Source organism: Dermacentor andersoni, chromosome 2 (genome assembly GCF_023375885.2).
Source record: "Dermacentor andersoni chromosome 2, qqDerAnde1_hic_scaffold, whole genome shotgun sequence".
NCBI classification, from domain to species: Eukaryota; Metazoa; Arthropoda; class Arachnida; order Ixodida; family Ixodidae; genus Dermacentor; species Dermacentor andersoni.
In genome coordinates, this window is record NC_092815.1 from 235,101,277 (window position 1) to 235,116,774 (window position 15,498).

Consider the following 15,498-nt stretch of genomic DNA (forward strand, 5'->3'; position numbering starts at 1 on the left):
GCGAAAAGGGTCTGCTGGGTCCCCTTTAAAGGTGTGAAACCCCACAAGGAGCCGAGCACCAGACCAGGAGACATCTCTGCCCATTGGAAAAAAAAACGGTGGTTTTCCAGCAGCACTGGGATTTCAACTCAGTGCCTCCCGCATGTGAGGGGGACGCTCTACCGCTAGGCCACCATTGTGGTGCCTAGGGTGGAATCGGAGGGCCCCTCTTACCACTGGCGAAAAGTGGCACAGAAAAGGCATCGCACAAAATCGCAGCCCTGTTATGTTGCCAGGGATTGAATATTCGGTGCAAGCATTGGTTGTAGTTTCATTTATCTGTGGTGACAGCCCCACAATGGTCGAGATGCGGACTAATCCGATCATAGGCAAGCATATATGTGCGCAGCAACATGTTCGCAAATTCGGCAAAGACCAGTTTTAGGACCTAACTAACGAATGTTTGGGCCCATATAAATGCAGGGGCATTTGCCGGGACCGTCGGCCGGGATCGAATTACAACGAAAAATCTAAACTGGAGAAGAATTAACAGAATTTTACTCTACTGTAATAAGACATTGTGCGCAACGGTTATTGCTTGAAAATCGTCTTGGCTGTGCTCACACTTGGGAAGCGAAAAGAGAGTGGAAACGTCAATGCGGGCAAAAATTCTTTTACACACAGGTATAAGATGTTCACATTTGTTTTGCCACAGCCACTGCCACTCTCGCCAAATCTACCTCCGCGTGGTGGCGCTTGTCACCACGCCATTTTAAGCAATATGTTCATTCATTGATCTATTGGTCATCAAAAGGAGTAATTGCATACCTCTGATTGCGTGCGACTTCACCTGCACTGATTTTACCTATGCATATAGAACAGACAAATAAATAGTTTTAGTCGACTTAGTCTGTTGTTTTCTGAAGATGCGCAAAGAGCAGCTGAAGAAGTGGATGCCCCAAAAGAGGCGGTGATAGACTCACTCGGCTCTGCAACAGCGTGAGACGTTGGGAGACAGCAATACTTCGCAGCTGCACCTTCTGCTAGTCACAATCTCCTCAGCAATCTTCATCCAAATGTCGCTGTTGTAGAGGCTGAGTTTTATCGTAGAGCACAGGGAAGCTTTTGATTGTGTTTAACTACATCGCTGCTCACACTTTGGCCGCCACATTCAACGTTCACATGCCAGTGCAGCTTCCGGCAATGCTGAACACTTTCGCCGATGCGAAAAAATTGTTTGGAGAGCGATCCGGCTCACCGCCTAGTTTTCCACCTGCATAGGTGGAAAAGCGAGCGGATTTCTTGGGTTTTTTTCTGCTTTCGCCCCCAATCGACACCAAGTGTGAATGCAGCCTTAGGTCAGGCCGAAAATAGGCATTTTCAATGGTAGATGACATGTCAATCTTCAACACATTCAACGTCTGTTGAGCTTCGCTGAGACACACTGACACTAGCAAGGTCACTAATGGGGTCACCATCAACGGCCCATGGCACGGGCGTGCTGACTGGTCAAGTTCTAATTATGCAGGAAAGGCCAATTTCAGGATTGAAATAACAAAACTTTGGGCGCACAGCAATCTATTGCCGATGGCCTGGGACTTTTGGTCAGGATCAAATCAACTGGAAAATCTAAATAACCGGAGTCGAGTTAAGGGAAGTCTATTGCAGAACCAATCTGTATCACAGTTTCACTTCAAAACAGGCCAAGCAGAGGGGATATTAAAAATGACTTTTGGACACTACTAAACATGGTTTTTGGGCACTAAATGGGTGCTCAGAAACCATGTTTAGTGATCCCCAAGAATTTCTATTGCATTGTGGGGAGTATCAATGTTGTCAAATTTAGTTCAAACCAAGTTTTCAGTACAGCCAACAAGTACAGCACGAGTGCTAACTACGAAATATAATGCTTGCACGAGTCTTCCATGCTTGATGGCATTGCCAATGCCGGCCATTCAGTGTGACAACTCAATCATGTTTCACACAGAAGCGGCACACACAGTTGAGGCCACGTTTGGGTGTACTACTTGTCTCTTTTGTCCAGGGTAAGTCATAATTAAGCATTCTCTGTGGCAATGCAAAAGTGTAGAATCTGTAATGGTATGGCGGCCACACCCGTAATTGCTAGAGCACTGACAATGATAGCAAACAGCTGAAAAATGTGACCTCGTGGCCAGGCCTCACCTGTGACCTGCTGTAAAGCTTATTTTGTGTCATTTATTTTGCTACCTAGATCATAATTATATGGCTGTAAAACATGATTTTGCAGTTTTCATTCAGTGCTCAAAATGCTACATGAACACAGATTGCACATTACATTCATATACATACAATCATTACAGCTTGAGGTCGGAGGTCTGATCTCGGCCATGGCAACTGCATTTCAATGGTGACCAAATGCAGAAATGCCTGTGTACTTAGATTTAGGTCACAATGAAGAATTCCAGGTAGTCAAAACTAATCAGAAGTCCTGTACTATGATGTGCCTCATAACGAAATTGCGGTTTTGGCACAAAAAATGATAGAATTCAATTTTCTAATTTATCATACTTTTAATTGTATCGAATGCACAATATCACCATTGTTTTACAGTGTTATTGATGCTGCCTGAATGTGTTGTAGAGTCCCCTTATTGCACTGAGCCTGTTCTTTTTCCTGTCAATGACACTGGGACAATGAGGCACACGTGGTGTTCCCAACATGAAAGTACCAGGTGTGCACTGTTACTGAGAAAAAACACACATGCCATAATTGATTGCAATTATTGTTGTGGCAACATTGTACCCTAAAGGGAGTAAAACTTTCAAGCATAGAAATGACTGAAAGCCAGGTGTGCAAAGATGTACACAAGAAGGAACTTAAGGGCATCACAAATTCCAACTATCAACTGAAAGGATGCACAGCAGAGCAGTGGAAAGAGAAGGAAAACACAACGACTATCTTCTCCTTTTTCTGTTACTGTGCACCCTTTCATTTGAAAGTTGGCATCGGTGATACCCTTAAGTTCCTGCCTGTGTACGTCTTTGTAACCCAGTTTAGAAACAGGAATCCCAGCGAACTTGCTTAAAGGGACCCTAAAACGATTTTGACAATTTTGTACAAACATATTGAGTCGTTAGAGTAGGTCCTTCTGATCATTAATTGACGCATCTAAGTGCTCTGCGTAAGGTGTGTAACTTATTAAAAGGTTTTAAAAATGTACATTGCTGCCGATCACAGCACACTGCTCGGAAGAATTTTCAGCCGCCCCTACCCATATGCCGTAAATCACCCAATTGACTTCAGTAGGGCAAGCTATTCGAATTGCTGCCCAGGGCGCGTCATCTATAATTTTTCCACCTTTATGGTGAAAAAATGATGGTCGTAACAGTTGGAATGTTAGTTCATTTGTTTCTATAAAAAGAAAGTAACAGAAGAGAATGCACAAGAACAATTTCTCACTACACTTAAGCATCTCCGGCACACAGCAACTTTCGTCTGCTTGTGTTACAACATGCTCCATTTTGGCAAGAGCTCTGCGGTCAGAGTCGGTCTCAGTCTTTTCGCGAGCACTATGATTCGACTTTGTTGCGTTATGGACTGCAAATGTAGCGACTGGCAATATGTTAAGCTGCGACATCGTGTCCCTCTGCAAGGCAGCAGACGAGCAGACTGGCTGCAGTGCATCGGACTGCCACTGTCTGATGGGCGCCAGGATTTGTGCGTTTGTAGCCGTCACTTTACACCGGAAGATTACTAACGCAATAGAATTTCGCGAGTCCAGTATTAGGGTAAACGCAAGTGCAAATGTGAATGGTCTGCACGGTGACCCAACCTCGTGGCACAGAGCTCAACCACACACAGTAGTAGTAATGAAATGTATTCTTCTTTGCTGCTGGCATAAATTTTTTGCAGGAGTGTAATCGTTAACACATTGTTTTTGTAAATGTTTAAAATGTTTTACACTTGGTTAGAGCAATATTAGCACTTTGTTTGGTGGCTCTGCGCCAACAGGTGGCTGGACCGTGCAGACCGATCAGGTCGCTCACGTACATCTACGCTGAAGTTCCTTCATCAGCTTGAGTTTATGCCTCCAGCCATCCGTCGAAACGGCCAGCTTGCCTGTGGTTACAGGAATACCAGACACGTGCAGCGCTGCGACAGAATGCTCACAACGCACGCTGCTTTGATATCTCTCGCTTGAGATCGGCTGCCAAGCAGCTGGCAGAGAGTTTGGAGAGGCTTCGCACGCTAGCCCGCTAGCTCCTAGAGAACCGGAAGTCTACGACACGATGTGCCGCCATGACGCAGAGCCAGTGAAGGCAGAGCTTAGCCCTGATCACTCAGTGAAGGAGTTGAGGAGAAAATGCATGACTATGGAGGAGGGTAACTTGTAATCATCCCTAGCTCTCTTAATATGAGACGTTTCACACAAATTGTGGTGCAAATTATTAACTATAGCTGTACCCTACACATTTACAAAATTTGTCCCAACCGTTTCAGGGGCTCTTTCACATTTCACTGTTCTATCGAAATATAATGGCTAACTTGCGACTGCTCGGAGGGGACCACTGCTTAGAGAATAGCAAATGCACCTTCGCAATCACACAGGAGCTGTTTTCATTTTTGTTTCCAGGAAGTGGGCCTTGTGTAATTGCCGCAGTGATTAAGTGCAAATGTTCCCGGAATAGAATGAGTATGGATGGCCATCCGGCGATGCAATGCCAGAAGTGTGGTTGTAGGCCAGTGTATCATGACTGCAATGTATTATGAGAGTGTGCTGATGGGCTTATTAAGGAGATCATCAAAGCCTTCGTCATTCTACGTAAACAGAACCAAGTACACATTGTTCGCAGTCGAGTAGAGCAGCCACCAGTAATTTTGTTGTTGATGCCATTCAACATATTAATTGCAATTAGATATTAGAATTAGATTGATAGATATTTTTTTTAATTGCTGCTCCAAATGGCACGCTGTCAATGAAGAATTCATATGAAATTTGAAGAAACTTAAAGCTGGCATGTTTCCAGCCAGGTACTTTTGCCCCATTATTTTTTCCAGCTGATAAAGAAAACCCACAAAAAATAAAAAATACCATGTGACTAACCATCTGCCTGCATCAAAAAGCAGCACCCTCAAACACACTGCACAAGAACCAGTGAGCGCACGATTTCCACAATGCATCAACTGCCAGTTATCAGCACTCGTTTATTATGAACACCAAGGCACTGCGTTGTCACGGGGAGGGCATGCCAGCTCTTGCACTAACTGCTATGGCTCTTGTTTGAAAAATTAAACAATTTTACAGCGAAGCTGTTTATGGCTAGGATCTGGAAAAAGATATGTCCGAGATGTTGACAAAAACAAATCATCATGTGGGCTGATCTTGATGATAGTGCAGAAAGGATCCAAGCTCAATGGCACATACCCCTGTGGGATCGCAGACCTGTAACATGCCCTTGAACTACCTTTGTCATACGTAGGACCCAAACAGGTCCCAGACACAAAGGTAAGAACAGATGCTTTTGAAAAAAATGTTTTATACAACTTTTTCAAAAAAGACTGCTCAAACGTTCTCCGCACCAACCGCGCAAAACGTGCTAGTGCCACTGCTCGCGCGTTCATTGTCGTCTTCTTCCGCAACTGCCTCCGTTGTGCAAAAAATTATCATCCGCGATGGCTAAAGCGTTGCCGTCTTCCACAGCTGGCTTCGTTGCCGCTCATCTTTCTAGCATAGAATATCACTTCTCTTCGGTCGCTGTAAGGCCGCGTTTACGGGGTATGAGCCATTCATTGTCTTATGTGACGGACACATTTAATAACAGAGGTGATCTGGGAATGTGAGGGCGTACCTATGTAGCCATGATGACCACAGATTAGGACAATAAATATGTTCGTACCTTTGTTCAAAATTCCAAGTCACCTCTGTATCGTGTGCTAAACCGCTTTGCTGGTCATCCACCTTCACAGAGTGGAATGGCTCACAACTTTTTTTATTATTAATTAAGTTTACATTATGGGGTTTAACATCTCTAAACTGCACAGTGTGCTATAAGGGACGCCGTAGTGAAGGGCTCGGGATTGATTCGACCAGCTGGGGTTCTTAAATGTGCACCTCAGGCACGGCACAATAGCATTTTTGTATTCCACCTTCATTAGGCTCTGGCTGCCACGGCCGAGATCGAACCCACGACTTCGTGCTTACCAGTGCCACGCGAGCGCCACTGAGCCATCACAGTGAATTTAGGCCAGTCTTCCCTGTGCAATAAATCAATTGCTAGACAGCACCATGTTTGTGCAAGCAATCTAGATAATGTGGTTGCATTGCCTTACCTGAGCAATGCGCCTGTGCAGCGACCCGAGCTGTGCCCTAAGGGAGGACACGCTCGGTCTCCTCTCGTCGGGCAACTGCCGATGCACGTCATCTTCAGGGAGCAGCACATGCGATGGCACGTGTGTGATGTTGGACTGCATGAACTCCTGCATAAGCAGTTCAGGGGAGGCTTGTGTGATGTCAATGTAAGAGCTCCAGGCATGGCCACAGCAAAGGGAGATGGCGGGACATTTCAGTTTAGTGCACTAGTGCAAGAGTTGCCACCAAGGGAGGGTACACAGCAGGAGCTTGTCACTAGATGACGCACCAATGCAGTTCGCTCAATGTTCGCACACCCTGTCGGAATTTTGATACCAACAGTACTGCTCATAGATTTTTAACAAACAGAATGCACATTGGCAAAGAAAGCTTCACATGCAAGTGATTTCATAGGAGATGAAACAAAAGTTTATAGCCTTCAGAATTGCAGAATCATCAAGCAAACAGCCAAAGACAAAAGTGCAGAGGCACTTGCTCGTAAAAAAAATGCACTGAAATGTGTGCATGCTGCTAATCTCAGATCACACTTGCACTTGCTTTATCTTTTGCTCACACAGAAAATGGTAAAGATCCAAATATATTTCTTCATTTGAAGGACTAATTTATTTCCAGCTTGTCATGAATGCTTGTTAAGTCAGTTTCTCCTTGCCACAGTTATCTTCAAAAGGAACACAATTGGTGTACGTCAAGAAAAATGAATTCAAATTTCACTAGCATCAGTTTGTCTTCAGCTACCACTTCCAAATGCATAATAGACATTGCCCAATGCTTTGACTTGTGATAGCATCAAGCAAGTAGTACCCCCATTACTGATACCAGAATGATGCATGTGGGTCTTACTTGAAAGCAGTAGCAGCACTTAACCCTTTCAAGGTCAATTATTTGTGTAAAGAATCAATGTTTTGCAATAAATATCGGACAAGAAGCAGCGAAACCATTCTTATATATGTGTGTCAGCAATGCTAATAACATGATTTGTTGACTTTCAGCCACAAGTAAATATAGCTCTCCCTTATACATATTTCACAAATGTCTGCATGTTGTGTCACACTGAGATTAGACCGCTGGTGTTTGGAGCCTGCTACCTAAGGCATATCACCTGCAATGGATGGCATAAAATGGTCTTCAAATCACCAGCGGTTATATTTTAAAAAAATTATGGGGTTTTACGTGCCAAAACCACTTTCTGATTATGAGGCACCCCGTAGTGGGGGACTCCAGAAATTTGGACTACCTGGGGTTCTTTAAGTGTGCACCTAAATCTAAGCACGCAGGTGTTTTCGCATTTCGCTCCTATCAAAATGCAGCCGCCGTGGCCGGGATATGATTCCGCGACCTCATGTTTAGCAGCCCAACGCCATAGCCACAAAGCAACCACAATGGGTACAGTCATATCTTGTACCATTATGATTGTGCAAAATATCTTAGTCTGAAGAACCACATGCTGCTTAGTTGATTTGTTGGCAGTTCACAAGAAGAAACTTCGATTTATTACCAAAAACGCAAGTGAGAATGTTTTCTTCGTTTTCCCAGTTTGTCGTTCAGACGTACGACATATTTTCGCATTATTGACAAGAAGAAAGAAATGCAGACAAGAAAGGGTTCCAAATTAAGTGAAGTGACGAGTGCCACTAACAAGATGAAGAGCTTTGGTTCCAAGAAACTACTACAAACTTTCAGCCCTATTGACTACAGATGTAAAATGGGGAACAGTGCTGTACAATTTAAGGAGTCGATAAAGAAATGTAAAGTGTCGCATAACTTGACTGGCTGAAAGCCACTATGAATGCTGCTGAATGTCACAATCTCCTCAAAAGATCAAAGCTGAAAAGAATACCATCAGCAATGCTACCTGTGCTTTCTTCATTTTATCGCTTCCTTTTCTTTCAAATGCTCGCTACCTTGCACAAGTTACTGCGTCGCCTCATTAGCACGGTACCCACCTCTAACTTGTCAGCATTCTTGTTAAATTCAGGGACCATTTCTTGAAAGATGGACTCCATATTTGCTTCTAGCTCATCAGGAGGAATGCGGCCGGATGCCTGGAGAGCAAGCGAAACAATCTTGTGGATTAACCTGGCGCTATGGCTCAGCACAATGCTGCCAGCTGCAGTGCTCAGAAATGAGCGGGCACACTACTTTTACACTGGCACAACAGCACACCTAACATTACACATGTCTGAAGATCCCACCTAATGGCAACAAGAAACATGTACCTACATTGACATGTCCTGCTGAGCAGAGGCCTGCTAATGAGACAGACAATTGCCTGAGTGAAAATTTTTTTTCTAAAAGCACGAAATTATTATTTGGACTTGTATGGAAGTTCACAGAGGCGAACATATTGTGCTCTCATTTTGCAACGTGCAGTTACATATTTCACTGCATTCTGAGAAAAAACTCAGCTCATATTGCTGTAGGTCTAGTCCCGGTGTGCCGTTGTACATAGAGTGCATGGGCTTGGGCCCATCACATTTACCAAGACCAGGAGGTAATTCACATGTGAGACACATTTCTGTCATGGGTGGGTGCCACTACTGTTACACTAGAATGGTACCAGCCGCCGAGGACATTTTATGTCGTTAATGATTAGTGAGCAACAGTAGCTGTACTGCATTTGAATATGAAAGAAAGTGCAGTTTAACCAATTTATTTTATTTTCCAACTGAACAACTTGCAAATGGACTCATTTGTTTCAAACATCAAGTGATTTGAGTTGCTTATTATGCTTTGCACTGTCATTTGCCAGCCTCCTGGCACGGAGGAAGAATATTTAAGAGTTGAAACTCCAGTCAGCATGGGCGACCTGATAACGTCACAAAAATATGCGCCGACAGAGGTGCATGCAGTGGCAGCACCTTGCGGCGTGTCATGTAAGCCGCAGTGAAAAAAAAAATGCAGATGCCTAAACACGCAGGTCAGGCGCGCTCCCTTCGGCGGCACCCGTGTCTTCCGCTCAAAGCAGATGACAAGCAGACGACACGGACGTTTGCTTCAGCAGGCACGCTGTAACATTGTATTTGTGCACCCTCAAGGCAAACAGCAACATTTTTTATCGGTATCTGTTAGAGGGCCGTAATACTAACCGCGCTGCTAGGCGCAAATTCCCTTCTGAATTTGCTAGACTAAGATGCGACCGCAGGTGTTTCGTTGAAAGCTGCAAAAGCACGTACAAGTCTTGCAGGAAAAAAGTGAGCATCTTTAGGGCTCCGAATGATCCTGAACGTCTGCAAGCACGGGCTGCGGCGATTCCTGGGGACGGCCGTCAGCTCACATTGAGAGATTACGTCTGCGAGAAGCACTTCACGAGTAACATGATGAGACAGGATAAATACTTCATGATTATGTTGCGCTTAGTGTTACACTGACGATTTGTCCTGGCCCAAAGTATGATCGCATGTCGTCACCTTGTCATGTCCTTTTATACCTCCCCCCCCCCCCCCCCCCCCCCATGCCATATCTCCTTGTATATAAGCACCTTCTTTAACAGTATTAAACAGTTGGTAGTTTGCGCTACGTACGTCCACGTCCTTCACTTAAATCGTCAGTGTAACACTAAGTGCAACATAATCATGAACGTCCACCAACTACCCCCCTCATTGTTTTACTAACGGGATAAATGCTATGGTGAGCTTAGAGGCAAGATAATCCTGAACCACCCGAAAAAAAATCTTGACTGCGTCCAGAGGCTGTTCCCTGCATCTTTCTTTCATCTCCAGCATATGCGACATCCCTGAAAAAGAAGCGGACTCACCGGGAAGCATCATAGAATATCAGTCATGCTCCATTAAAAGATCAAGAATGAGTGTATACAACAAGTCAAGAACATGAACGACGGTGAATGAAAGCAATCTTCACACAGTGTGCGAGGCCCATGAGCTTGAGGAAAATCAACTTAGTCACATACTCGAAGAAATTGAGGGCATGTTTGCCTTCAATGAATGCCAGCAGCCATCGCGTGGGCGTCAAACAATAGGGCCTCGTACAACTGGAAATTACAGATCGCCTTATTATAGTGGTCATCGAAAGGAATGCATGTTACTTTTTTACTCTGCTCAAATGGCTGAAGCATAGCGCCAATTGCTGTCCAGGTTACTAGCACTAAAGAAGCGTGCGTGAGTGCCCTCAATAGGATCTTGTGCCAGGCAAACAGCTGAACGTGGGCAACACATGCGACCGGTTGCCTTGCGACCGAAACAGCGGACCTTTTCTGGTCGCCGCAAAAAGCGGAGTTTCCACTCCTAAAGGTTTCTTGCTCCGTGCCTCCTGGTTAGCTCAGATAGCAGACAGACTGACCCAGAAAGGCAGCAGTGCCAGGTTCAAGCCCCAGAACAGGACAAATTTTCACTGAAATGAGATGTTTACTTTTCAAGAACACCAGAAAAGGTCACTTTGAAGCATTCTGTTGCAGCCAAGTGGATGGAAGCTTTTTTTTTGTGTGTGTGTATAAAGTGCTCTTGTACTACATTTTTCTCAACTTCACAAGATTCGAACTTCTGATGACTTTTGATAACTACAAGATAAACTTATGCTCGCTAAATGCCATGGTGAGCAGATATCAACTGCACTTAGATTATCGAAGACCATAAGAAGCAATCTCTCACCTTGTCCTGTAATGTGGTCTTGAGGTCATCCAGGCATTTCTGTGTGTAGTCAAACCAGATACTATAGACTAGAAAAAAAAAAGGAAAGAAAAAGAGCTACACCTTCTGCTGACACCAAACACATAAAACCACATGCCAACTAGGCCACTCATTAGGTCAGGTGCCACACCAGGTTGTTGGACAAAATGATCAAGTGGGCACTACCCAAAATTACAATGCATGCTGTAAATGCTCAAGATGAGACATATTAGTCAAATGCTGCATGTGATCTGGCAACAGATCTACTGGCGGTTCTCTGGCCTTATCGTAAGGTGTTGGTTTCACAGATTAGCACATATACTACACTTCAGCACCACAGAAATTGATGAAGGATTAGAAATAAGCACAGCACACACTGAACTTCCGACTGAAGTATGATCGGACAGGTCAGACATGCAAATGTGATGACGAAATAATTCACAGTCTTTCACCATAAACTAACAGCAATGGCAGGGCACTCTACAGGTCCTGCCCCTTAAGTGAAAAATTTATCTGTGATGGGCCCCTCATTGAGTGCCATCGTAGCAGGTATGGCCTTGCCCACTATTCGAAACATTTTCCAGACAGTTGAAATATAAATACAAATTATTAGTAAGTAACAAAGGACTTGCAAAGAACACTCCATGCAAATAGCACTCTTGGAACAAGGGGTGCAGGCTACATTGAAATTGAAAATGGGGAGTGTGCACACATATGTTTGTGCAATTTATCATGCAATGCAGCATGTCAAGATATTTGCTATAGCAATGACACAAGACTGTGGCCAAAAGCCCCACAACCCTTAGTTTGACAACTTAGAAAACTGCTCTCAGAAAACTGCACAATCACTCTGACCTCTCTTGATCTGGCCCCGTTTTTTTTTTTCTGCTTACTGTAGGTGCCAGCACAATATCAGCAGACCACACCGCTACATGGTATAGTACTCCATCTCCCCTTTCTCCCATGTTTTCAGGAAATAGAATAAAATGCCCGAATTATTGACAGGTATAAGCGATTCCACTCTTTTGAGGAATGCCTCACACAGGCAACGATGTGACTTTGTACTGTACATGGTGAAAATGTAGCACTAAAATAATGAGTACAACACAATAGATATTACGACACAAGTACTTACAAATGATAACTTAAACCTGCAATGAATGTTCTCCATACTATACATTTATTCTGTTTTCAGTGCTTTATTTGCCATATGTGTAACTCTGCTGCTTTGCGATTTTGTGTTCTATTTTCTAAACATTTTATGTTCACTCCTACTCTTCTATAAGATATTCATCACTCTGAGCATATTATAAATTTTCATGCATGTGTATGCATGAACTTAGCGTCACAAGATGGTCGCTGCGCAAGCTGATGCCTCGTGGCCGGTGTGCTTTTATTTCTTGAATTTCATTATTTTCTCTTTTTTTTTCCACACTGCAACAATGTGTCATTATTAATTACACTTTGGTGGCGCCTCTAGCACACAAAAGGAGCTGAGGGGAGCACAGCTGGAATCTGAAATGGTCCACAGGTTTTGGGCTTGCCAACGCCTCGATGTGCCAGGGGTGTAACCACTGCACACAATCGCAACTATGTTCTATTTTGAAAGAAGCAGTTTTAATATACATACGCACCAACACACCACTATGTGACACTAACCACTGTGCAACAGTGAATGGCGCTATTTAACAACAGGATCAAAAAATTCCTGTTTGAAAGCATGCTGGCTTTGCAAAAATGACAATTCACACTTATTTAGCATCACAGATGGTTGGCTAACACACGTCTTTTCATTTTGCAATATGAAATGCCTCTATGATTTTTCTAGTTAGTTGATCCCTATGGTTCAAAAGAATTGTGGTTTCAGTCAAAAGCAGCAAGCGACCACATTTTGAATGATGCTCTATTATATGTGAATGAATGTCCCTCTTAAGAGGAAGCTTTAGCTCGGGTGCTCCTATCTAAATACATGTAAAAGGAGAATTCGTTTTTCTTGGCAACCACAGCACCAAATTTGACGGGGCTTGTTGCATTTAAAAGAAAAACTTAAAATCTAGTGACTGTTGGTTTCGAATTTTCGATTTAGGTCGTCAATTTTTTATTAAAAATTGGCAAAAATCGCAAATTTTCAGAAAACGAAACTATGAAGTTTACAACTCTGTAACTCAGCAAGAATAGGTGATATCGCAATTCTGTGAATTGTACCTAATAGCACATCTAAAGCGGACAAATTTGACATCTTATACATGAATCTCAAAAAATTTATAAATATGCAATTACAACTTTTGCAGAGAACCCTCGTAAACAACGTAACAAATTCACGTAAGATGTAAAATGACATATAAAATTTGTCCGCTTTGAATGATCTAATGGATGCCGTTTACAGAACCGCGATATCTGTTCTTGATGCAGAGCTATTAGCTTGTAAACATTGTGCTTCTATTTTTTTCAAACTGCTGAATTTTTGTAAATCTGTTTAAGAAAATTCAAGCCCTAAATCGAAATTCCGCTTCCAACAGTCACTAGAATTTAACTTTCTCTCTCAAGAGCAGCAAATTTCATTAAAATCGGTCCAGGGGTTATCTCAGAAAAACGTTTTTGCGTTTTTACATGTATTTGAATAGGCCGCGTCGGAGTTGGGCCCGAGCTAAAGCTTCCTCTTAAGTGACCGTTTGTATTGCGACAACTGTGTGTTCATAAAGCGACATGATAGGATGGCTTTCAAATAAGAATGTTTTGTTCCTGTTATCTAGTTAAATAGTGCCATTCACTGTTGCACGGTGTTGCGCTCGTGCATACATACATATTACCGTTGCTTTCTCGAAATAAAACGTAGGTACAAGTGCAGCGGTTGTCTTGTCGGTTCATTCTGCTTCTTTATGTCATGTTCCTGTGCGATGCCTCACTTGTTAATATGAATGGTCACCAACTTGCTCAACTGTCGACATTTCATTTTTTTTTTTTTTGGCATCATGTGGTTGTGTCTAACAAAAATTCGAGCTTTCATTTTCCCCATCTTCCCATTGATGCACGGGTACAAGCAGGCAAGGTGAAAAGATACGACAGTCTCGGCGTTGGCTGCCGCCATCGTCAGAACGCTCATTTTGTCCTAAAAATACGAACTAGAAGAGACGGGCGCATGAAGGACGACTTTGCCGGTTTTACCAACAAAACAAGGAGGGCGGGAGCTTTCACACAGATTTGCAGCACGCGGAACGGGAACTAGGTATCAGATTCAACATTGATAAGCTCGGTAAGCAATCGTTGCAAAAGCAACGACTTTATCGCATCGTGAGCAATTGCTCCACGCCTTCACATCATAAGCTCCGGCCCAGTACGATCATACACCTTTCGCGACGCCACTATCAAAGAAAACTACATAGTAATTTTCGGCTGCAAGTTGTACGACGGCGCCCGCAAACAAACTGCATCGGCTGCAGCGTTTTGAGCAAATGTTACCACCTTACTACAGCTAAAGAATTGTGGGGTTTTACGTGCCAAAAACACCTTACCATCGTCGACAATACTCTTGGGCGAGAAGCCGAAATGCTGGACAGCGTAGCTGTTATCCGTCATGCTTCCGGTCGAAGGGAGCGCCAGCGTTCGTCCGAGCAGTACAATCGCTACTCTGAAATGCTGAGCGACCAGCTAGAGCTTAGAACTTAAGCTAGGGCCGTAAACCGAGCGAGCTGCTGCAAAATACGCGCGCTTCGCAGCTATGGGGCTCTTGCATTGCCCAGGGGGCGCTGCGAAAAAGGTGCTAAAAAGCGCCCTCTGTCCTAAAATTGGTCGTACCAAGCTCGGTCGTCTGCTTCGGAAAGCACGTTTACAATATGGATCCGCCACTTTCGGTTGTGTTGTACCACGGCCTGCAGCGAATATCGGGCGCCGAAGATTTTTTCAGGGGCGGCACACTGCGTAAAGGCAAGAAATTATGCAGTGGCGAATACGTGTATGCCGTTCAAGAATTAAGCGGCGAAGTTTTAGCTCGGTGTCAATCGCAAGTGAAGCGAGTCGCGTACGAAGTGAAACTTCAGGTAAGGTTTGCACGCTGCTAGATTCAGGCGCACAAACGCGAGGAAATGCTTGCTATAAATGAATCCACAGCAGCGATAAGCAGACATCATGTGTACGGAACTGCTCGAGCACACAACGGTACGCGCCGCGATGGCAGCGGTCTTTCATCATGCCGCGATGTACGAACTGCTCGAGCGCACGATCGTACGCGCCGCGACGGCAGCGGTCTTTCGACATGCCGCGAAACGGCGGGTCTCCTGCAATCTTTGTTGACTGCATGCCGCTAAACAAGTAGTTATGCCTGCGTTGTAGTAGCGGCCATCTGTCCCTTTTAGTAACTGGTAATAACTGATGCAATGCATATGAGCTCGCACGTACGTGCGAATCGCGCTGCAGCGCGAGCTCGTGCGCTGCTCGCTTGATGTAGTTTTTAATGACAACGCTCGAAAATCGATCTGCTGTAATCAATACTATCTTGCTGCGCTGCCTCAACATGCTGGCTTGAGGTCAAGTATGAGCACATTTAAC

General features: G+C 44.1%; 1 protein-coding gene across 3 annotated transcripts in view; it reads right to left on the reverse strand.

The window, feature by feature from the left end:
• LOC126539924 (protein MIS12 homolog) overlaps positions 1–14,673 on the reverse strand; it is a 44,482-nt gene extending 29,809 nt beyond the window's left edge. For 2 of the 3 annotated variants that reach the window (XM_050186749.2, XM_055075718.1), the window contains exons 1-4: positions 14,466–14,673; positions 10,936–11,003; positions 8,275–8,373; positions 6,292–6,438 (exon numbers count right to left, since the gene is read on the reverse strand). In XM_050186749.2, the coding sequence (XP_050042706.1) occupies positions 6,292–6,438; positions 8,275–8,373; positions 10,936–11,003; positions 14,466–14,529 (378 nt within the window). In that variant the 5' untranslated portion in view covers positions 14,530–14,673. The remainder of the gene's footprint in view (positions 1–6,291; positions 6,439–8,274; positions 8,374–10,935; positions 11,004–14,465) is intronic. The other variant, XM_055075719.1, reaches the window with a different exon arrangement.
• Positions 14,674–15,498: the final 825 nt, after the last annotated feature.